Here is a 24,806-nt window from a genome sequence, read left to right on the forward strand (position 1 = left end):
TATCAATATAACAAAAATGCAATATATGAATTGAATTGTTTATGCATTGTGTTAGCACTGCGGTGAGGACATATAACACATATTTGTTCGACCTCACATTTGTTAAATGTTTTTGCTGTCCATCAAGTGTTTGTCGTTGCTCGTAAAGAAGAGTTTAAAACCACAACCTTCACTCAGGAGCAAAAACTTTAAACTGAAAAGTAATAACAATGTGACATATTTAGGTCATTACTGATACTGACTGATATGAACATTTTTATCTTTATAATATGTTTGACCATCTCACCCAGACCTAATTTGAGCACACTATAACACACAAAAAGCTAAGTGCATGTGTTTCATGAACTACCTTGTTGTTACCATGGCAGCTGAATCTAGTTGCCATGACCACAAACATTACTGATCCTCAGAGACCTTTAAACCAGTAAACTGGTCAAACTGACCCTTTCCTCTAAATGTATCCTCAAACCCGGAACACTTTGTTTACTGGTGTAGTAAATGAATAAAAGCAAACTCTAAGCCAGTATAGTTTGTATATAAAACCATTCCCACGTATACATTTTAGGGGTATTTATTTTATAACCTCGTAAAATACAGCTTTCCCTTTAAGAAAACACACACACACACACACACGCACAGTGGTTAGCTGCTAGCTGATGATTGACACACAGACAGTGATAAACCTTCTCAGGACAACTCCACATCACCTCACAAGGTCAGACACACACAGACACACACACACACACTGTGACACGGAGAGACACAACACGACTCCTCTTCAGATCTTATAAGAAGATATTCACATCAGATAAATGTTAGCATGCAAGGGTTAGCAGTGCTAGCTAGCTCTAGCTCCAGTGCACAGATGTTACCTGCAGAGAGTTAGCATCAGGAGGCTAATCCTCCAGCTCGGTTGGACAGATGTTTGTCTCACACGTTGTTTGGATGTTTCTAAATTCAACGTGAGCATCGTCAGCAGCGGAAGTGAACACGCGTTGACAGCTTGGATGTCATGTTAGCTCAAAGTTAGCTTCTAACAAACCTCTGTAGACCCAGCTGACATGATAACACACACTTCTCATCAGTGATCACAATAAGAGCCTGCTGCTGCTGTTGTTACTGAACATGTCCTCTCCCCTTCCAGCTGCTGCTTGTTCCGCACTCACTCACTGATCCAGATACAGTCACTTCATCATTTAATACGTGTCCAGTTGCCAAAGGTCAGTGTCATTGAAACTCACTAACTGTCATACAAATATATATTTGAGCAAAAAGTGACAGATTGAATCAAAGTTTTGTCACAGTGTTTCATAATGAAACCATAAGAAGGAAATGACTCCATGAAATAGGAGGGTGTTGCTTTTTTATTTTAGGAGCTCGTTCCAGTTGTATGCAGAATAGTGTTTGGACATAGCTTTCACATGTTAAACTGACCTGACATACACATGTAACAAGAGCACGCTCAGGGTACACGTTACTGGTGAATCCGGATTAAATCCTACTGCTCAGGCTTTAATTGTTATTTCATTATTGAGATAAATGCTTATGTCGCTATCATCTCCATCTTTTGAATTTGGATGACGTGTGCAGATCCCACTTTTTCACATTTTTGAGTTGCTCTCATTAACAACTATAAATAAATAGTTAAAATATACGCACATTAAATATACGCATGAATAGATACACAAAAACATACATTGGCTTCTGACCTGATATGTTATATATGCTTCACTTGGTACACAATACATATTTATTTTATTCTTTAGCTATTAGGTAAAAACTAACAACTTGTTATAGAACATTTAAAAAAAATCAAAAGTTTCATGTATTACATCAACTTTCTGGTTGTTATCGTGGCAGATGGATCCAGATGTCCACATGTCAGCATACTGCAAGTGTTTATAATAAATGTCTGTTTATTGATATTAAGTTTTTTGTTGAATAATTTGTAATCTATGGATGATATTTTGGTCCTAATTAAATTTAAAGTCAATGGGACAATGAAAAGGTGAAATTTGATTCTCAGGCATGAATAATTTTGGCGGTGTTTATGTAATGACATCTTCCTGCAGCCAGGAGCAGGAGTTGACTAGCACCTCATCCAGATTAGAAAAGTGTAGCTCTACAGATTTACTATTCATTTTCCAATTTCTTCTCAGGAGTATGGCAAAGCAGACTGATGACATCATGCTGTTGAAAGGTCACACCTTCACTGAAAATACCTTCCATCATCTCTCGGAGATGGATCTAGACAGGTAGCTTGGATTCAGTCACATCGTGTCAGTCTGTCATGAGACTTTAATTCACTGAGAACAGAATTATGATCAATGTTTTGTTATGTTGTGACAAAGCTTTTCTCTGATGCACTCAATGAAACTTAGGATCTATATGGACTACAATGCTACTACTCCGCTGGAACCAGAAGTGACCCAGGCCATTACTGAAGCCCTGCAGGAAGCCTGGGGAAACCCAAGCAGCAACTATATCGCAGGTTTAACATACTTGCTCTGCACCTAAATAAAATATATATATATATTTAATTTAAAATGCTCGACATTACCCACATCGACAAAACAAAACACCTACAGCTATATATTTAACAAAACAAAAAGAAACCGACTTTTACGCCACACATCCAACAAACAAGCTCTCACAGTATCTTTATATCTGATCAGCTTAAATAGAATACGTTAAAACTAAATAAAAATACCTGTCACATATATAACCATAATCACATCTCTCAATTAAATCTTTTTTTATCCTTCATCAGCAGAACTTCAATCACAACAACAGCCTTTGTTTTCTTTCCTAAATTACATTATAACACTGTTGTCCACCTTCTCATGACAAAGATACAAAGCAGCAAGATAAGACTGAATGAAAAAAAAAAAAAATACCTAAACACAAATTTAAATATAAAAGCCACTTTTCATGTATTCAATGCTTGTAATACTTCCTACCATATAATTTCAAAGTGGATTGAATGGTTCTTTTTGATGGGTATTATGTTTTGCATGTTCAGATAATAACACATTTCTTTCTTCCAGTGCAGTAAAGTAGAGGGGGTGTGACTTTCCAAAGCTCAAGTATCAGTGTCTTTAGAGCTATTGATGACAAGGGAATAACCCAACTCCATGGATACCTCACAGTGTTCTGTAGCATAACTTTAAATATACAAATGCAAAGATTAAATCCAAATTAAATTGACATTTTACTTGTCACACTTTGAAATACAGACACATCTGTATAGTCAGACTGGCTAAAAACATTAGTGTGTATTTGCATATAGAGCGGGGAAGTGAGAGCCAATCACTGGTGGGTCACAGGAGACGTACTCAGGATGTGTTCTGATGCCGGCTGTGAACTGACGCACTTAGAGCTGCTCGCTTGTGACCCGATCTCTCCTGACGGATGTTAACACCAGGTCTGAACAGAGAGCGGAAACAACATGTTTGTATAAAACATCTCGTTGTGTGTAGGGGCCAAGGCGAAGGCAATCATTAATCGGTCCAGAGAGAATGTGGCGAGAATGGTTGGAGGGAGAGCAGAGGACATCCTTTTTACCTCAGGGGGAACAGAGGTATATTATATCTGTATATTGTATTTTTTCAAATTTATGATTGTATCATCCATACACCCGTGGCTCATCACAGACTCATCTTTCAGGCCAATAACCTGGTGCTTCACACTGCTGTGGAGCACTTCAGGAGAAACCGCAGAGCTGCAGAGCAAAGTGAAGGCCTTCCACACATCATCACCTCCACTGTGGAACATGACTCGGTCCAACTAGTAGCCGAGCACCTGCAGAGAGAGGGCAAGGCAGGTGGGTGGACAAGAAGAAGTCACTTTGCATAGCAGGCAAACTAAATGGAACCTGGCCCATTTAGGAATAAAACTGGTTTAACAGCCTGAGTACTGACAAGGTCAACACATGTAGGGTGGAGACTGTGAGTAAAGCATGTCAATGAGCTTGTTCTGCATCATGGGCTAGTTCATGTTTGTTAATGTCATACTATAAATATTAGTTTAAAACCAATAAATGGCTTATTATTAAAATCCTGAATTATTATCCTATTTACCCAAAATGAACTATGTAACTATGTTACGTTTGCCACTATGTTGTAATGGTAAATTAATATCATATACGATTTGGGACTGTAAAACATGGGATACAAAACACTGAATACATTAAATACTCCACATAAATACAATTACCTTCAAAAAGCCTGTTTGAAGACTTCTTTAAATGAAGATACAATTGCAGCAGATCTCAGTTCATCCAATACAGTTTAGTTTATTAAAGTAATCATGACTTTATATTAACAACTGAAAGAGTAGCCGTCATACATCTGCTCCCCTTGTTGGCATGTTAGACTAATTGTGTTTTTGTCACAGATGTTACATTTGTTCCCGTGTGTAAGACGACAGCCCGCGTCGAGGTGGAGGACATCGTTGCGGCGGTGCGTCCCAACACATGTCTCATCTCCATCATGCTGGCCAACAATGAGACAGGAGTCATCATGGTGAGAGGAGACAGACACTCAGGAACCTGACACCGTCTTCTATGTTCAACTGTGAATCTTTTTACGGCCTAGTATTGGAGAAAATCTATTATTATCCCAAAAGATGTTTGAATACAACAATCTGCCCATTTCTGAAGGAGGACTTTGTGCTTATGTTGTGTATTGTGTTCTAATGTGACTTTTTAAATGGCATTTTAATATAAAAAATCAACATCTTCCTTTTGTCAGCCAGTCCAAGAGATCTGCCAGAGAATAAAATCTCTCAACAAGCAGCATGAGCGTCTCAGGATACTGCTCCACACTGATGCTGCCCAGGCTCTGGGGAAAGTCGCAGTGGATGTCTGTGAACTGGGAGTGGATTACCTCACCATAGTGGGACACAAGGTCAGGAATCTGTTGCATAAATGATGTCAATCTGGCAAAACATTTTATAGACCGGGTTTGTTCCATTTCTAGTTCTATGCCCCTCGGATCGGTGCTTTGTATGTGAGCGGCCCTGGAACCAGAACGCCATTGTACCCGATGCTGTTTGGAGGAGGACAGGAGAGAAACTTCCGACCAGGGTAACATAACACATTGTCTTCGTTGATGATGAAACAATAACAACAGTCAAAAGATCTAATTTCCTTCTTTCTGAATATTACAGCACTGAAAACACACCCATGATTGCTGGTCTGGGAAAGGTAACTTTACTGCTCTATGCAATTTATTTTAGAATATTTAGCTCTAAGCAATTAATATAAAATTCATGCTGAGATAGTTTGGTAAATATTTCTGATGATAGGAGCGTTACAGTAGAGCTGAGACTCATATCAGTGACCTGATGCCAAGGACAGACACCTGACTGTTACTCTCTAAGACAACATAAAATAAGATATGATGAGATTATCTAATTCCCGTGTTACAGCAGCAGATAAAAAACAAGGTAGATAACAAAGCAAGTAGAACATAGAATAATAATAGGCAATAAAATGAAATATAGAAATACAGAGATATGTATATAAAAGACACAAAATATACACTGTAACATTACATACAAAAATAAAGTGAACTTGAAAAATCTCGCAACATTGAATAAAAATGTTCTTCCCTGACTCCCACCACATCCTTCCACCAAGTTTCATAGTAGATTCAAACATTCAAACCATATCAGTAATTTATAGGCTGTAGATAGTTACAGATCAGTTATAGGCAATTCAGAAGAACACATTTTTTGTTGAGCAGTTGTAAAAACTTGTTCTGTGTTTTTTTTTCCTTCTTGGTAATAATGCAGATTGCAATCATTTGTTATTAGTTCCATTAATTGATTGCATGGAAATACAACTAAATGCTGAATAAATTACTTTTGGTCAAGCATTTTTACAACTATTACTACTCTTAAAAAATGTATCTGCTGTTCCAGTTGTCATATTCATACGACATACAGCTGAATGATTGCAGTACGTTGTGTACCATCAAATCTTTACATCAGTAGTCTTGTTAACACATACCTTCCGTTTGTCACTTGATCACAACAGATACGTTTCAAGTATTTTTTTCAGTTACAGTATTTGTATGTTTTCTTTGTTGTATTACAAAAATATATATTCTATGTTATATCCTACCTTGTAAATACATTTATTTATGTGGCACTTATGTAAAATATGATGCAAAGTGCTCACCAGAGTAATTAATAGTGTTTAAATACAGAAAAAAAGTATATTATTCCTGTCAAGTCAATGTAGACTCTAACTCAAACATATTTTCCTGCCTGTGTCTGTTTTAGGCTGCAGAGCTGGTGACCGCTAATCTGTCAGATTATCAGCGTCATATGCAAAGTATCAAACTTTACCTGGAAGAACGACTGCGGGTTGGTTTGATTTTATTTTGAATGTTTTTTTGTTTTTTTATGTTTTTTTAATTTATTTTGAAGAATGTTTTACACCTACTTTGTCAAATAAATGTATTTCTTATGTTATGTAGACTATCACTCTTCTCTTCTGTAACACTGATTCAGAGACACTGTTTAAGATATTACACAGGCTGCGTTATACACTGCTCCTGAGGGACAAGTTCGCCCCCAACTCTCATCAGTGGGTTCAGTGTAATTAAGACATAAGTACATATGTGCACATGTTGAAATATACAAGGTACATAGATGGAGCGGTCATTTAAAAAAACAAAAACAAACATATTACACAACTAATAGAAATATTGTATTTAGCAAGAACCTTAAATGCTGGATCTCCAAAGATGACAAAGTTTGGAGAAAGTGTGGATGATACTTCTTGATCGTTAAATATTAGAACCTTAGTAAAAAATAAAATGATAAACTTTATTAACAATATTTTAGGAGTTGACCATGTTGTCCTTCCCAGGCCATATTTAAAGAGCGGATCCACTTCAACAGCCATTATCCCGGCTCTGATATCCTCCCCAACACATGTAATGTGTCTATCCTGGGCCCAACATTACAAGGTGAGGTCATGACTCTTCTGTCTCTGACCTGCGTCTGTTGTGGCCTGCGAGTCCAAACAGTGTCCTCTAACCCTACACCAATGTTTGTGACAGGCAGTTCATGACCTGCACTGGCCTATTTGTAAACTACAAAGCCTCTGAATCATTAATCTCTCTCTGTCCTGCTTTAGGCTGGAGGGTATTGTCCAACTGTAGGAGGCTGCTGGCCAGTGTCGGAGCCGCCTGCCACTCGGACAGTGGGAACAGGTAAATGAGTCCCTCTGTCGCCTGCTCTGCCTTTGTTCAGACACCAGAATGATCAGCATTACATAATTCCCCTGCGATACAGGCCTTCCCACATCCTCCTGAGCTGCGGCGTCCCCTCAGAGGTGGCAGCCAATGCTTTGAGGCTGAGCGTGGGCAGGGGGACGACCAGGGAAGATGTGGATGCAGTCGTGGAGGATCTGAAGGAAACGGTGCAGCTGTTGGAAGAAATGAACTGATGGACTTCATGTGCACAAAGTAAAGTAAATCCCGGAGGTCAAATAAGGATGTACAGGGTTAAACACTCACCACCTGTGCTTATTGTTACTTGTGAAATGGATGAAAATTTTTATATAAATAATAAAGGAGAACTTGAAGTGACCTGTGGGGTGATGTTATGAGGAGATGCATTTACTCGGCTTCCATCACGTCATATGAGTAGCTAATCAGCTAATTGGACCCAGGGCAACGCGTATGAGTATTATTGAAATTAAATATTAACATACATTTGTAAAAAAAATAAAAAACTCTTTTCACTGATCTAATCGGCCATGAAATGTTCCATCTAGATTACAATCCTGCAAATTTGTCAGCCTTTTGCTTTAGAAATATATATAAAAAAATCGTCTCATTGTAATCCAGCATGCCTTGGCTCCGACTTCTCCCATTACTTAAGTTTCCGTGCTGCCTCAGCTCCCCCATCTCCAGTGAAGCGCGGGTGCGTGTGCCAGCATATGGTCACTGCCACACAAAGGAGAGCAGGGGGCCACGAGTGCTGCTCCTCCACCCGTCTTTCATTACCTTTCTATCTCGCTGCCTCTGACCCCCTCCTCTCTCTCCTAACGGCCATGTTTGCCAGCTGGCTACCGATAGGGTGTCACTTTCCTGGCTCGGGAGGAGGCTATGAGTGCATGAGTTTTTGGTTATTCTATGCAAGTTTGTGCATGTGAAAACATGACGGTAACCTGCTGGGATCGAAACAGCTCCAGCAAGCTTCTTCTGTGTGCCACAGCCTTCCCATAGCAGCCAGAAATGGTGCTTCATCGGGCCATCCAGGCGGCACGAGCAGGGGATCTTGAAACCCTGAGGGAGCTGGAGTCTTCTGGTCACCTCTCACCGGCCATCACCGACACTCAGGGTGCCAGCCCGGTGCACCACGCGGCCAGGTGTGGACGCCTGGAGTGCCTGCAGTTCCTGGTGAGCGACATGGGTCTGGCAGCTGATCTCCGGGCCTTGAACAGGGCCACGCCGGCCCACGACGCAGCAGCCACCGGCCACATCCGGGAGCTGCGGTGGCTGGTGGACCAGGGAGGCTGCAACGTGGAGGTAAGTTGATCGACTGAGAGCAGTTGTAAACCAATGCCTTGGATAGATGCCACGTGTCCAGTTTTCTGCTTCCACCGACTTAATTGCGTGCAAGTTGAAAATCAGGCGATGGCTTCAGATAGTCATCTAACTGATCCCAGAGTACAGTTACATCACTGCAGTTGTAAACGGTGCTGTGCATAACCTTTTCACATGTATTACCAGCTGATTACATCATATGGTGTTGACTTACTGGGTACCCATTAGTATCGTGTAGCAAGTGTAGTTAGAGGGTTGAGGGGAGCTCCCACTAAATGTGGCAACTTGTGAAATAGAGTCATTTCTATCTACTGTCTTCTATCTACTCTACATTCTCAACAGCATCATGATTGCATTTGTAAAATCATCTACCTACTAATTCTACAAAGGTATGTCTTTCTGTGGAAAGCATATCTCGTGAACCGCTCATCTCATTGGCTTCAAATTTGGTGGGTTTATGGTAAATTGCCTGCAAAAGAATGTGTGATACGTTCAATATTAACACAATTTTAATTAACAGGCGACCAGTGCTCTGTAGCAGTCAGTCGGGGCGATGCAGGCTGCCTTCAGTCTGTTGACCGAGTTGAACATGTCTTTGACGTCCTCAGATAAACTAGAGCAGCAGTCGGCCACTGGCGGTCTGCGGCCAATAAAATCCAGCCTGTATTTTTATAATTTTATTATTTTTATTTCACCATATGGGACTGAGACAGACATACTCGAGAGTTGCCAGTGCAAATCTCCATCATGACAACAACGTTCATAGAATCACTTCCTCTTTAGTAGGTTGTCCTCAAAGTGAAAGCACAACATTTATTTTGTTGCTGAAATGCTTTATATCAAGCTTTTATTATGAAAAGTTGTGAATTTGCATCTGAAGATTGTGCCGGTGGCTTACAGACCTTTGAACTAGTCAACATTTAATGTATGGAAAAATAACGACCAGTTCAGTTAATCAATCAAACTTTTATATAAACCAACACACGTGAACAGTCATGAAGGAAATTCAATTACATTTTATGAAGAATATTACAATAAAATCTTCAATGCACTTAAACCAGGTAGGATGAACACAAAGTTTTCTAACTTCACTCTGCACCATAGACTGTTTATAAAAAGCTCTGCACACAACGTCCAGCACACAAACAGTAAAAAGTGACAGTATATCGTGGAACTGTTTGAGGAGGACTCACTAATGACAAGCAGTAATTGTGAAGTAGCTCCAGAGCATGAAGCATGAAGTGTCTCGATAATCAGTAATGTGGTCCGGTTGAATTTTGTTTACTTACTCCATCTAACTCTGAACTGTATGAACGTTTCCAGGACAGGGACGCTGCCGGTGCCACAGCCCTTCACCTCGCGGCTCGCTTCGGTTGCGTGGAGGTCATCACGTGGCTGCTGTCAGTCGGAGGACTGGCCGAGGTGGAGACTAACTGTGGAGCAGTTCCCGCTCACTACGCTGCAGCCAAAGGAGACCTCTGCTGTTTGAAACTACTCGTTCAGCAGGCGCCTGGGTGAGTTCATAGCACTCGCTTTCTCTGGTGGCATCCCCCACACCGTTTGATGGATTGCTATGAAAAATTCAACACAGGCATTTGCGTTCCTTAGAGGATGAATCCCACTGACTGTGGTGAACCCATGACTGCTCCTCTAGCACCCCCATGAGGCTGACCTCTGAGGAATATCTCGACATCTATTAGATGGACTGCCATGAAATTTACAACAGATATTTAAAGTCCTTAACAGCTTCGGTGCTCATCGGACTTCTTTTCTAGTGCTACCAGATGGTCAAAATGTGCACTCATTCTTTCAAATTTGTCAACATCTGCAACATGGATTGACACAACAGTTTGTTCAGATTTTCACTGCGTGCACACAAAGTATTCAGCTGAGTTTGGTGAACTTGAACCTAACTCCACCATGAGGCTTAATTCTTAGCTGTTAATTGAAATACTATGAAAAGGATCATTGGTACATTAGGTTTACACATTGATTGTCTCCTCAAGATGAATTGTCATAATTTTTATATGAGTCTCGCTTTTCAACTCGCGCCATCATCCATTCAAATTTCATTGTGTCCAATTAATTGGTCAAATGCAATAATAATGATAATAATTTATTTCTATTACACTTATCTAAACAAGTTTACAAAGTGCTTTACAACATTTTTGGGGATAAAATGACGCAGAACAGAAACAAAGACAAAAGAATAGAAAATATTAAAAACAAGTAACAACCATTAAAACTACTGAAAATTATGCATTAAAGATGTAAAAATATGTTTTAAGCATAGGTTTATTAATAATAATAATAATAATAATAATCACCCTCAGTGACCTGCCTTGACTTATGAACTGCTAGCGAGAGTTGGTTGGAAGAGCTCCGATTACAGTTTACAGCATGGGAAGTTAGTAGCTCTATTTTTGAATTTGGACCTTAGCTATAAAAGTTATTAAAAATGTATTAAGAGATCCTGAAATCAACCCTAATTTTAACTGGCAGCCAATCAAGGAAGGTGTGTCATTACAGTACATTTCCATCTGTTTTAGCTGTTTAAAGCCACTTAACTAAAGTTTGCATGGTAACATATGAAACCAGCACCGATAAACATTATACCTGCCAAACATCAACATGCCAGCACTATCATTGTAGCATGTTGTGATGCTGATGTGAGCATTTAGCTCTAGTCCAGCCTCGCAGTCACTAGCATGACTAGTGTAGATATTTAAATGAATGAAAGTATTAGAAGAATTATGTAGATATTATAATAAATTATAAAATGATTCAGTGTATTTGTTATAATGAATTTTCTTGAGAGTATCTACACCTGGATGGCCAAAATATGCTGCTTCTAAATGTGGGCAAGGGGCTGAGATATAAGATGGGAACGTGTGGATATGTGAGGCAGGAGTTGCTCAGTGACTTCCTTAGGCCAACTGACACAGAATCAGAAGGCCCCTGGGCTCTTTTAAAGTGCATGTCTTTTATTTCCACAATATCCTGAAGCGGACAGTAGAGATGGAGAACCACAGTGGTCCTGAGCCCTATCACTCTAGTCGGGGGTTCCAGCCTCAGTAATACCCAAAGCAAGAGGTCTCAGAACCAAGCCTGGAGTTAGAATAGCACCCTATTGCCATGGAGGGACCGTCCTGCCATCTGCAACCACCAGTCTGGTGGTGCTTCTGCAGCAGTCAAAAGCACAAGTCCTTTCCCTGTGCCCCCTGCTCACTGCAGAGGTACCCCCTGAGTTATAAGTACTCCAGATTGGAAATCATTGGTTTAAATATAATCCTTACAAATTTGGTTTTTTTTGTTTGTTTATTTATTAGGATCCCCATTAGCTGTGCCCTAAAGTAGAGCGAGTCTTCCTGGTGTCCACAATTCAAAATATACATACATACCTTTAAAACTGAAAAACACACACTAAATCTCACTCAGTCTACACCAATAAGCACATTTTAAAACACACATAAACTTAACATTGCAGTCACCACAGATGTAAAACTATAAAACATAAGAATTTAATATTAATTAATTTAATAGAATCATTATTTTATGAGTAAAAACTTACATAGACAGTCGTGACTTTTCCAACAGAAACTCCCTTCCATCCCTTCCATATGCTTGGCCTCCTACCAATGTGATTCAACAAACTATATCTGATCAACCACCTCACACATTAACACAGTAATAATGTGCAATTAACACATACAACTACACAATTCAAACAAGCTTATGTTGATTAGGAAATTAACTGACTCACTGGACAGAAATAAGTTGTTAAAAAACTGAAAATGTCGGGAAACAGGAGCCAGACCACTATCACAAACCTGAGAGTGTGACACTGAGTGAGGACGAGATCACAGATATGTTGGCTCTCCGGCCTCATCTCCTTGTTACAGGACAGTATGACTGTAATTTGCATGACGCATGGCGAGGTCAGACCACGTGAATAAAACATGTCGAGACGCTGTCACTCACAACTCAGCCCTGTGGTTGTTGAAGTACAGTACGTACGTCAATGTAAATGCAGCCCTGCTGTGTCCTAACAGGCTTTTTAGGCAGGAAGTCAAAAGTTTTTAGATCTAAGATTCTTCCAAAGAAAAAAAGAAAAAAGAAATATTTCATGTTTTTGAAACACAGTCTAAGTTGCAGCTTAGGAGCAAACAATAAAATGCATATTTTCCTTTTGTTATAGAATGTATCCCTTAAATCCATAACATTGACTTCATTGTATCCATCTGTATCATTTGTGCTGCTGCGTATATATACTGTTCTCCAAATGTTGATCAATTCCTATAATGGTCAGAAAAACTGTGAAAATAAAATCAGTTCCAACCGGGGCCAGCATCAAGAAATGTCACAACAGGGGTGTCACTGTTCACTAGTTGTTGCATTTAGTTTAAAACAAATGAAAACCTTCCAGAACACCACTGACATCATTTCTGTGGACCTCATGTAGTGAATTTCACTTTTTTTAAATACTTCTCATAAAAATCTGGTTTAAATATTCCCTAGTAAGGATCTTTAATTTCATTATGTGCATTATTATCCATGGTTTTTATGCATCTACGCAGGCAACAGAGCCATTCTGTCTCCGAGTGTCTCTTCTGTCTGTTAGTCCGTCCGACTCATTCTTGTGAACATGATATCTCAGCAACGCCTCTTGGGATTTTCTTCAAATTTGGCACAAATGTTCACTTGGACTCAGGGAGGAGCTGATTAGATGTTAGTGGTCAAATTCATGGGCGTATCTCAAGAATTTATATGCTACTTGTGACACACTAGAACAAATGTTTCACAGGATAAAATGATGGTATTTTATATCCAATATTTTCAGCAAAAACAGTTCTCTGGCCAAATTTTCAGATCGGATCAGAACATATTTAGTGCATCTTGACTCATACAGTGGGGTCTTCTTCATATCAAACTGTTGTGTTGCCTTTGACATAAAATTTGGACAATGGTCACATTTAAGGAGTTAATGGCTAATCTGACCTTGTTTACCCATGTTGTTGTGTGTTGTCTGTTGGAGTACAGGTGTGTGAACCACCAGACATGGATCGGTGCTACCCCGCTCTACCTGGCCTGTCAGGAGGGACACCTGCATGTTGTAGAGTATCTTGTCAAAGACCGCGGGGCTGACGTCCACCTGAGGGCTCATGATGGCATGACCTGCCTGCATGCTGCTTCTCATATGGGCCACCAAACTGTGCTGGTGTGGCTGGTCAGTTACGAAATCCACGTTTATGTTGCATCATTATAAAGTGTCTCCTAAATCTGTTAAATCTTTTTTTATATTCACCCCACACAGGTGACCTTTACTGATGTCAGCATGTCCAGCCAAGACAGAGATGGAGCGACTGCTCTGCACTTTGCGGCCAGCAGGGGGCACTATTGCATCTTGGAGAGGCTGCTTCACTTGGGTTCAAAGGTCATCACAGATTACTGGGGAGGGACCCCACTTCATGATGCTTCAGAGAATGGAGAGATGGAGGTTTGGCAAAACTTTTCATTTTACCTCCTGCTGTTGTTATTGTTTCTTCTTGTGTAAATATAACAAGCTGTATCAATAAATAAAGCATATTGTTTCTTCTTCTTCTCATTTTGTTGTTTTCCATGTATCAGTGCTGTAGAATCCTTTTAGCCAATCAAGCGAACCCCTCAGATCAAGATATTGATGGGTTCACAGCAGCAGACTTGGCCGAGTACAACGGACACTGTGAATGTGCCACATATCTCCGTGCCATGGAGAAAAACGTGAGCTCTCTGCCTCTCTCTCACCTACAGTTTATTTAATGTTTCCCATTTTCTCATCCTCTTGCTTTGTATGTGTGTCAGTATTGCCCAGCTGTTTACCCTGGCATAAAAATCAAAGCTACACGCAGTTCGGGGAGCACGGTCAACAGCAAACATCTGGAAGATCTTGGAACGTCAGTGAATCATTCTCTTCATTTGTGACATGTATTTTGTTCAGGCCAAGCCTGTCCTCTTGCCCTCCACTCAGCCTGATTGTTCTGCTCTCAGTTTAAGAGCTCTAAGAAAGTGGAGAATGAAGGCTTTTGTGTTTAATAAAGCATTACAAGCTATAATGGCGTGAGTGCCGGAGGAGATTCTTCGTTCTCAGTTTCGCCACGGAGGACTCTCTGAGATTGGCCCTTTTGTTTTGTGCGGGAAGCGCGGCGCTACTTAATGTGATTGATGAATATTTTAGTGTTAACACCTTGTTTGTGCTGGTGACGCCTGTTCAAGTCAAGTTTCAAACAGTACACACTGGCCTGTGTGGTGTGTACAGCCTGCTCAGAAACATTATATCCTGAGTCATTTGTTTTCCTTTCACAAAGATGCATAATAAGTACATTTAAAGTTGAAATTCGAGCTGGCTGAGTTGATTTAAAATAGGAAACGCAGAACACTGTAAAGTGGAGGAGCCCATGGGGAGCACTCTCTCAGCACACTTGGTGAACCTTAAATCCTTACAGCTGTCCAGAGGCAGCCTCTCCGTGTTTCTCCCCATCACACTTCACTTGCTGCCTATGGCGCAGGCTGCACAGTGATGTACACAGAGCATCGAAAGGTGTTGGCCAGTAGAAGCCATGAATAGGTCAGTGGAGAAGAGCTGCACTCATACATGAAGAGGATGGTGACAGCGAGCCAGCGAGGCGTGGCCGCCCAGATCCCCTTCAGAAATAATCCCCCCTTCAACAATGGAGAGCTAATTAGCACAGGGGCCCGCTGTGGCACCGAACACAGGCAGAGCTGCCGCCGGCTACGGGCCTATCAGTTACCCCTCTCCAGCGGCTCAGGTGGAGGGCCCAGGGGCTGAGCCCGTTATGAGATCCACAAGCTTAAGTTTCAGTGTTTTTACCATTCTGATGCCTGGAACCGGAAACTCAATCCCTCTGTGGACTTGGAGCGCAGGATGTCATTGGCTTCAAACACACGTTTGATTGTGTGTCATGTGTTTTTTTTCCAGAGACTTGGAAGTGCTATGATTGTCACCTCTGGATACTGTGTAATGCTGGTAGCAGACAGAATGCTGTATTATGTTTCTTGGCCATGTATGAGTTGCACACAAACTGAGGCTTGATGGGAGCAAAGGGGTCATCTGATAGAGAACCTGGAAGACCAGTTCATTTATTTAAATCCTGAGAATCCTTGGAGAACAGTGTGTGATTCGTCAAGGCCTACTGTGCTTGAGATGAGTTGTTCAAGTAGACATCCCTTAATTACATTTCTGGAGGCGTTTCACGTTAGTTAAGTGCTGCATAGATCAGAGGTTTCATTGGTTCTAAAGTATCAGTCAGATAATCTCATTTCCGAGCAGCGACCTAAATGGATTGGGACGTTGACCGGGTGGGCGGGGGCTGCGTATTTGGCCTCTCTGCATGTTTGGATCGCTCGCAACAAGGTCAGACTTGTTCTGCACCGTCAACCTCTCCTCATCTCTCATCTCGGAAACAGCTGCAATCAAATAAACAGTGCGTGGCGTGAGGTTTACTTCACACACAAACGTGGCGTTTGCTCTCCATTCAGTTCGATCTTGCCAAAGATACTGCTGTTTGAGGATGTGTATTTTTAGAATACTTGGAAAGAGGAAACAAGTCTCATCCATCACCACGTTTTTTGCAATGCGAAACAAAACACATGCTCTTATACCTTTTTACATATACTGGTTTTTATGAATTGCAAAGTCTGGCTGCATTACACACACGCTCTCAGCAATTAGTCCATGAATCGATTATTTAGAATGAATTCTTAACTATTTGTATTTGTTTATGTAATGTTTTTAAGTGAAATACCAAAGAAATATGGATAATTTGGGATTGTGGGACAGCATTTATTTTATTAATTGGTAAAACAATGTAATTTCCTCTCGGTTATCATTTCTCCTTTCCATTCTGGCCCTGAATGTATTTTAATGTATATTTAGTATAACAGAATATGAATGTGTCCAAAACAGACAGATAAAGCCCTATATTAACCTTAAATATAGTGTGGACTGTATTTTTGTACTGGATTGTGGATTTGTCCCCCATCACATAAGGTTTCTAATGGGTCTCTTAATAGCTTAATAGCTAGTTTGGAGCAGGAGGAATAATGTAAATATCAGCACTTTTCTATTATTTTATCTATGATTTCTGCAGTAACACCTGAAAAACAGCTAAAGTTTGTCACTACACATTTGTTGTTTTTACCTTATTAACAGACAAAGCCCTTCACTTAGTCTCATAGTGTCATATTGTATTTCCGCTGCCACCGTAAAAAAAAAGAAGAAGATGCTTGATGAATTAGCTGCCTCATGCAATTGTCCCAAGTGGAAAGATCACCTGAGCGCACACATGGATAAAATGTCTGTTTTCCAGCTGCTTTGACAAGTCTTCCGCTGACACATCCCTTCGTGCAACAACACGGCCGTTGGTTTGTCCATGTATTAGTGACATTACCGGCCACCCTATCCTTTCGCTTAATTATTAACAGCATTCTCCGACCAGAGTTTATTGTTTATTGCCTGGCGGCCCTCGGCCACTGGCAGAGATGCCGATGATGTTGTCAAACAAGTGGTCGGCACATCTTCAGCACGCAGTGGCTGCATGAGTCAGTGCCTCGGGAGCTTCGTTGTGCAGTGAAGTCGCACCAGTGTGCTGCTGCGTTGTACAAGGTCAAGGTTAGTGAGCTTTAGGTTGGTTTATTCATCACTTTCATTGGCTTTTGTATTCATTACAGTACTTTTTTATGTTTTCACCACTTTTTTTTGTGTTTTATTACCTTTTCTTTGGAGCATTTGTTTGTATGTAAGTAACCAGACAGGTTGAGCAATTATTTTTGTAAAATGTAAATTAAGTTTAGTCATTTCTATTCAAGAGGCTGTAGCTGGCAGATGTTTTGGCTGTGTTTGACCTGTTTTCTGATCTGAAGTGGCCTCTTACGGTTAGGCATGACTAATACCCCAGGCTCATGACCTTACTTTGAGCCTCGGTTGCCGTTGTTGATTTTTGCAAATTGGACATGATTTTTTTTTTTTCTTCCCCTTTTTTCCGAATCTTGTTCTGTTTCTAAATCTACTTTCTGCAACAGGAGTTGTGACAAAATGCGAGTATGAAGTAGTCAAATATTGTCATGTGTTGTTAAGCTACACTCGATGCAAAAAAGCTGTAAAAGTTGGCAAAAAGATTGCATCCGTCATTTATTAGCCTCACTGGCGTTTACCTCCACACAGGAAACCTGAGAGTATTTCAACATGTGAGTGGACATGTATTTACACTGTAGTGCTCTGTGTATAATGTACACCCACTGTATACATTCCACGTTTCAATTTATCACCGAGAACATGAATATTTCACATGGAAGCAGGTTGTTTTAGTGATTGATTCCAGAGCGCAGAATTACAAGACATGTTTCTTAAATACACATGGTGTTCTGAAATACTTAAACTCTCTCATGGCTCTGCCCGTAAGGAGCGCAGATTACTGGAGCTGCATATCTGACAATGAGACAGCACTGAGTAGCTGTTTCTTAACTCTTGGCTCCTAATCTGTAGTGATCAGGGTCTTTGTGGTCTTTGATAGAAGGGAGAGTGGAGCCAGGCCAAAAACAGGGTTAGGCTTTTTATATCTGCGTGGCAATTATGATGGGGTGCTGATGAAAACCAAATGCTCTCTGGCCACTGGGTCTAATTAAACACACACACACACACACACACACACACACACACACACACACACACACACACACACACACACACACACACACACACACACACACGCACACACGAGGGGCCGGTTCACCGAAGCTTTTAGGACATTGAACTGTTACGAGAAGGGTCACAAAGAAATCACGCTCCCTTGTTTATCTATTTATGGGTTGCACAACTTCGGGGAAGTTTATTCCTCCGCCTGAGCGGTGTCACAGCATATTTCGTGCTGTTCGACATCAAAGTGTGAGAGGAAATGGCGAGGACCACCTCGTGGACACAAAGCACCGCGGCACGAAGCAGCATATTAGGCTGCCTTTGATGTTTTTGGTTACTAATAATGTCCTTGGAGAGCTACAGTGGATATGCTTTCTGCATGGAGTGCATTAGGACAATGCAGGTTCATTAAAGGAGATCTAAATGTTTCCATACATCCGTCCGAGAGCAGTGTGAAATGCTGCCAATTATTCAAGGTTGCTTACTACGTTGTTTATGTACTGAATGTCCTCAGGCTTTAAGAGGTTTTGACGTGTTACCCTGCATTTAGGCGTTCTAATAATTCAATGATTTTGTGTAGTTTATGTGTATATTTGGTTTTTAGATATAATTGTTTTACCAGCATAATATACAGCACATTTTGATAGCCTATAATATATAGCCTGTTAAAACAATGCAGCATTACTTCCATGTTTAACCTAATACAGCATACTTACAGTGGGGACAGATCTACCACACACAGTGTAATTAAGAGTGAATTAACACTAACATGTTGTATTGACAGAGAAATTCAATCAAATCCTGCTATTACTTCCAAATGCTACTTTTTTTCTGTCTGTGTGAAATCTACTAAAACCTGCTGTGTTTTTCTACCATATGCTATCTGTCTCTGAACCAAATACATGTTACTGTTCTTATCTTTACATAAACCTCAAATGTGTTGAGGGAGTAATACTGTGTCTTTGAGGAAATAAGCTTCCTCGGGTCAGTTTCTTCCACATCAAGCAGGGAAAATGTCACTTTTTTTTTTTCTTCTTTGGTGGTGAGTTGGGACAGCGAGAGTCCAGACTTTCAGCTTATTATTCTAAAAGTATTTTAGTAATAATTGGTCATTGGTCTCCAGTCCTTGAAAGTCAGATTTTATTTCTGAGTTGAGAAGTTGGAAATTTACCAACAGCAATCTCATCTCATCCAGGTTATATTCTTTTAAGATGCCAGTATGTCATTTCTCTTAGTTTTTTGTATCACCTTTTCTTTAAACTGAAAACCCCCTCGTGATTTTTCTACAAGTTTCATCATATTTGCCCTTCTATTGTCTAAAATAATAATGTTACGACTATGATATCTGCAGACGCTGCAGACAGATACACTCATTGAGGTAATCCCTCCAGTGGGGGAAGAAGAGAAGGTGAAGTCGACTGTGCTGTTGCAGCGCAGCAGGGACGACTACTACGGCAGCCTGAGTGACACATGCAGTGACAGTCACAGCAGCAACACACCAATGGATAGTTTAAAGGTAAACCCTGAATTGATTGCTTTTTATGCTTTTTCTTCTTTTCATGATTTCATATTATAACCTAAAGCAAATGCACTGTGTCTCTTTGTTTTCCCAAACTAGCAACCTGAGAGTGGGGAGCCCCCGCAGGCCAGATACCCTCAGCCCGCGTCTGCACCTCTTGTACCCCCCGCTTCATCCACACCTGCCCGGCCGGGGAAATCCACAGCCAATAGATTAGAGCAGGTTCATATTGCAACTTCTGGTGAGAGAAACATGATTAGTCATCTGAATGAGTCCCTCCTCAGTCACTTTAGTGAAGCAACAAACTGTGCTTTGGCATTGAATGGTTATTGTATTGCTTAATGGAAAAATGTATATCGTTAAACTCATTGAATGAGTAAGACATGAGTGGCTATGATTTTTTTTTCAGTTATTAAAGGTTTCAATCAGCCCAATGCAGCTGGGAGGAAGATAATTCGCTCTGCTGATAAGACCATAATGCCTAATGCAAGCCTCCTGGCTGGAAGAAATCTCCTCGGCGACATGAAGTCCATTAAGTCTCTGAAGCAATCGGGATTATCAGGAGTTTTCACTGGACATGCAGTAAGCGAATAATAAGCTTTTTCATTTTGTTCACCCAATCAGCCACGGCATTAACAGGTATGCTGTGGCTGATCCCTGAACTTTGTTCACCTTTCTTTAGTTAAGATGCTGAAACTAAAGTGTTGCTTTCTTGTCTGCAGAATAAAATGGTCGTCCTGCCCACTGAGGAGGCCAACCTGTCAGACATCGACTATCTGGTCCCCACACATGATGAGAGAGGCCGTTCCATTGCCGAGTGGAAGAGGCAAGTGATGGTGAGACAGCTGCAGGCCAGGCTGCTGGACGAGGAGGATCAGAGGAGGAAGGTAATGTCTTTCCAAAGATGATTTAATTATACATTTTCTATGGTTAGATTATGAATGTCCCTAATCCACTGTGGTAATTGTACAGTTTTTGCTACATTGTTTTAACCCAGAAGTCGATGAGATTCGTTTGATTTTAAATTCATGAGCTTCACATTTTAGTTCATGTTGTCCTGTTTAGTTCATAGATAGAAATAAGACTATCTGCAGCTTTATGGACCATTCTTCACGATATGGTGTTTGGATGAAAAACATAAGACAGGGCAGCTGAAGGAGTGGCACTTTTAGTCAACCGACAGAAAATGTATCACTTATTTTGGACTTGAAGTCATAGAGATAAGTTAAAACAGTAAAATAATTTAGAAAGTACAGAAATGCAAAAATACAGAAAACTAAAATTCAAAATACAAAGTTAATACAAAGGTAAAAAAGAACACAGTTAGCAGCCCTGACACAGGTACATAATGTGCAGTACAAAAAGAGATTCAAAGCAAGTACAGATGTTGTATAAAGTATGAATGTTTTATAATAATACGTATAATAAAATATGAAGGTAGATGAGGTAAAAGGTCTGATGGCAGTTGGCAGGAAGGACCTCCTGTACCACTTCCTGACACAGCGAGGTGGAATGAGTCTGTAGCTGAAGCCGCTCTTTGGTTTGTCCAGTGTTTTATAAAGGGGGTGTCACGCATTGTCCATGATTGTTTGTAGTTTTACAACTATTCTGTTTTCAGTAACTTCCTACAGAGTGACGAGCTTGGACCAAACTACAGACCGGGCCAATTCTGATTTGTTTGTTTTGTTAATAAATTAACCATTTGAGTCTTTTTTAAGGAAAATGCTGAATAGTCTCTGGTTTTGTTTTCTAAAATATGAGGATTTCTTGCTTTTCTCAGCCTCATCCGATCAGTAAACTCTATCTTTTAGTTTTGGACTTGTTTAGGTTAAAAATGTCATGAGAAAAGTGTTGTTCAGGCTACTTAAAATTTAAATCATCTCTCGAACAAATGCTTAATGAGGCGAAGCCGACCACAATGAGCAAAGTGAAAATCTTGGTCTGAGTTTTCGATGCTGTTCTAAATCAGCATCTGCACAAAACAAAATGTTTGCCCTCATTTACTTTTAATTGCACGAAACAAATCACTGAACACATAACACATAACTAGTCAAGTCATATTTTTGAGGTTTGGATCACAGTTTTACTGTATCATTACTCTTTTTCTTGTCACGCCTAGGCCATTTGAAATGTTAAAAAGGGGAGTTTAAATATGACAAGCTACATTTGTATCTGCCCTTTCTCAGGAAAATGGGAACAGATATGCCAAAGTCAGCTGGAGGTACTCCCAAGCCCACAATGCCATCCTGGGGCCCTCTGGTGAGCTGCTGACTGAGGATGACCTCATCTATCTGGAGCAGCAGATTGCCAATGTCTCCATGCAGAGGAAAAGTGAAGGCTATGAGCTGGAGCTGGCTCGACTCGCCGAGGAGCTGAGGCACATTCTGCCGGCACCCATAGTCAACATCACAGTCAACACGCAGTTCAGAAACTTCACGAGTCAAGTTCCTCTCCCCCTGTGGTGTGGTCGCATCTCAGGCATCGTGAAGAGCATGTCTCTGCTCATGACCAACCTGACAGACCTGCCCCACTGCAAGATGCCCAACACCGACCTGATCACAGTGTTCTCCCAGGCCCCAGAGAGACAGAACTCCACCAGAGGACGCAGGGAGAGGATCAAGGATGAGATCCACGAGTTTGGAGTGTCTGTGAGGACTCTGAAGTCTAATTTTGAGACACAGAACTCACCTTTGTCAGATGAGCCAGAGGAACAAGAGGTTGTGTTAAGTTCTTCCTCACAGCTCGAGGCCACAGAGTCCGACAAACAACCTAAAGTCTTGAATCCCGCCAAAGAAACAGACCAGAACAGTGATTCCGGCATCGACTATGATGAAAATGTCGCAGATGTTCTGGAGACCACAAGCCTTAGAAAAGAGCGTATAGTTGTGCTGTTCTTAGGCCACTGGAAGAAATCTGCCTACACCGTGACACTGAAGAGCAAGGACGCAGCAGAGAGGAAGATGAGTGGCGGCAACCGGGGAGTGGGTGAAAAATCTGAGTCTGATCGTACTGGCAGCTTAGAGAGTGCCCAGTCCAAGATGATGAACAGTTCTATGGGACATTTCTTCAAGCAGAGGAGTGCTGTCAACAAGATGCTGGGAAACTGGAGAAGCATGATCTCCAGTGTCCCTTCTAGACAGATACGCAGGTACGACTGCATAGCTTTTATAATTTGCTATCATCCCTTTTCCAAAACTCACTAGGTACTCACTAGGTACTCAAGAAGCACTACTCAAGAAATACCAGTTTTATAAGACACCTGTTCAACAAAAGTCGATCAAGTATTTTGTCAAATTACCTGAAGTATGTTCACTAACTCAAATCCCCCACTTATCAACAATGGACTAACAACAACTGTGTCATGTGAAATGGTATCCTCATAATGACAAACCCACAGAAAATGCAAAGTTTCACTCTGCTCTATGGAGCTCTTAGCTTCTTTTAGCTCATTCTTTTGGTTTTAGGACTGAGTCACTTTAAGCTCATTATCAGTAGCAGTTTTTAAAGGACCAGTGTGTAAAATGTTGTGACATCTAACGGAGAAGCTGCAGATTGCAACCAATAAAATACCAACCCTAGACTCAACGGTAGAAGACCTGCTCCACATGTAGATGTCGAGGGCTCATTCTTGCTTAATGTGAAACAATAAAAGTATTGCGATCCCTATATACCAACCATTTGCTACATGCTAACAAATGAACATCAAAGTTGGCAACGAACTAGCTGCTAAAGAAAGCTTTAGCCAGCTAATATCTAACTAGCTAAACAACCGGGCAAAAAATTCAGAATATTTAGCTTCTCAAATGTGAGGATTTTCAGCTTTTTTCTCATGTAGTATTTTAAATACAATATCTTTTTTCCACAGGCTCCACAGGCAGCAGGCCCTCTACTCCCCAGAGCAGTTCCTTCCTCGTCTGGACGGTGCGCCTGTGGAGTACGACTCCCTGACCCTGGATCTCTTCATGCTGGGCTACTTTCACATCCTGGAGTTGGAGCTGCCTGTGGACGAACGCAAAATGAGGCACCTGCTGTGTTTTGAGGTGTTCGACCATGTCGGGAGCTTTCCCTGGGAAATGGTCAGGGACTTTCACAAGGCTGTCATACAGGACATTGAGGCTGGAAACCGCGAGTGGAAGGACGGCTTTGAGGACATTAAAGTAAAGTTCTTTGGAAATACTGTGAGTAAGCCTGAAATCACTGTAGAAGTGGTGAAACATAGCCTCCCAGAGGTTAGACAGGTCCCTAAAGTCATTGTACAGACACCTACGCCAGATGAGGGGATGGTCTACCGAGGAACTGACATCTCCAGTTTCAGTAATGAAGAGATTTGTAAATACATTGATCGTAGTTTTGCTTTTTGGAAAGAGAAAGAGGCAGAGATTTTTGATTTTGAGTAGCTTGTTGTGATTTTTGATATTTTTGTATGCTTTGTATGTAGACGAAGTTAGGGCTGGGTATCATACCAAAGTACTTTTTGAATTGTGAATTGAACTGTCTGTTGAAAGTTGGCACTGAATGCTTGTTTACGTATTCTTTGATCAGATATTGCCTAATGTCATTGATCATTTTGTTAATTTTATACTGTATTTTATTGTGTTAAAGATTAAACATCAGTGAATTGAAGAAGTTTGGACCATGTTGTTAAAAATCTAAAAAACATTTTTATGGTAATATAATGTGTTGATATTTTGATACTAGTTTTGAAACTCAGGTTTTAAAGACGTATTGGCATCAAAACATTTCAGACCATACCCAGCCCTATTACAAAAGAGTGTGCTTAAAGTAACCAAGTGTGTTTTGAGTTTATTATTTTTGTCTTTTGTAAGAGACCCTGCTATGCTAAATATTCTCAAGAAAGCCAATGGTCAGATAGGAAGCACACCAATTTTAATAATACTACAAAATAAAACATTACACAGACATGTTGAATGTTCGATTATTGGCATTTTCTGCAGACTTTAAATTATATCCGATCTTTTTTTCTTAGTTTTAAGTCGCCTTAAATAAAACCTCTCATACAGTATCTCAA

General features: G+C 40.6%; 2 protein-coding genes across 3 annotated transcripts; both read left to right on the forward strand.

Annotated features, from left to right (window-relative positions):
- The first annotated feature begins 609 nt into the window (after window positions 1-609).
- On the forward strand, window positions 610-7,604 carry scly (selenocysteine lyase). 2 transcript variants are annotated; one of them, XM_034583047.1, is made up of 14 exons: window positions 616-715; window positions 1,145-1,220; window positions 2,160-2,255; window positions 2,382-2,491; window positions 3,480-3,580; window positions 3,667-3,823; window positions 4,396-4,523; window positions 4,752-4,907; window positions 4,980-5,086; window positions 5,170-5,206; window positions 6,289-6,372; window positions 6,881-6,980; window positions 7,151-7,226; window positions 7,309-7,604. In XM_034583047.1, the coding sequence occupies exons 3-14, from the start codon at window positions 2,164-2,166 to the stop codon at window positions 7,460-7,462; spliced, it is 1,302 nt and encodes a 433-aa protein (XP_034438938.1). In that variant the 5' UTR covers window positions 616-715; window positions 1,145-1,220; window positions 2,160-2,163; the 3' UTR covers window positions 7,463-7,604. The 2 variants fall into 2 exon arrangements, with proteins under 2 accessions (XP_034438937.1, XP_034438938.1); XM_034583046.1 differs by lacking the exon at window positions 1,145-1,220 and having other exon boundaries at window positions 610-715.
- LOC117760196 (espin-like protein) lies at window positions 7,343-24,697 on the forward strand. The gene is made up of 12 exons (XM_034583044.1): window positions 7,343-7,481; window positions 8,236-8,549; window positions 9,891-10,081; window positions 13,608-13,794; window positions 13,882-14,064; window positions 14,196-14,327; window positions 19,610-19,774; window positions 19,877-20,018; window positions 20,187-20,359; window positions 20,500-20,664; window positions 21,964-22,925; window positions 23,643-24,697. Exons 2-12 carry the CDS (start codon window positions 8,256-8,258, stop codon window positions 24,172-24,174), a joined length of 3,126 nt encoding a protein of 1,041 aa, XP_034438935.1. The 5' UTR covers window positions 7,343-7,481; window positions 8,236-8,255; the 3' UTR covers window positions 24,175-24,697.
- Window positions 24,698-24,806: the final 109 nt, after the last annotated feature.

The sequence above is a fragment of the Hippoglossus hippoglossus genome, chromosome 4, assembly GCF_009819705.1.
Source record: "Hippoglossus hippoglossus isolate fHipHip1 chromosome 4, fHipHip1.pri, whole genome shotgun sequence".
NCBI lineage: Eukaryota > Metazoa > Chordata > Actinopteri > Pleuronectiformes > Pleuronectidae > Hippoglossus > Hippoglossus hippoglossus.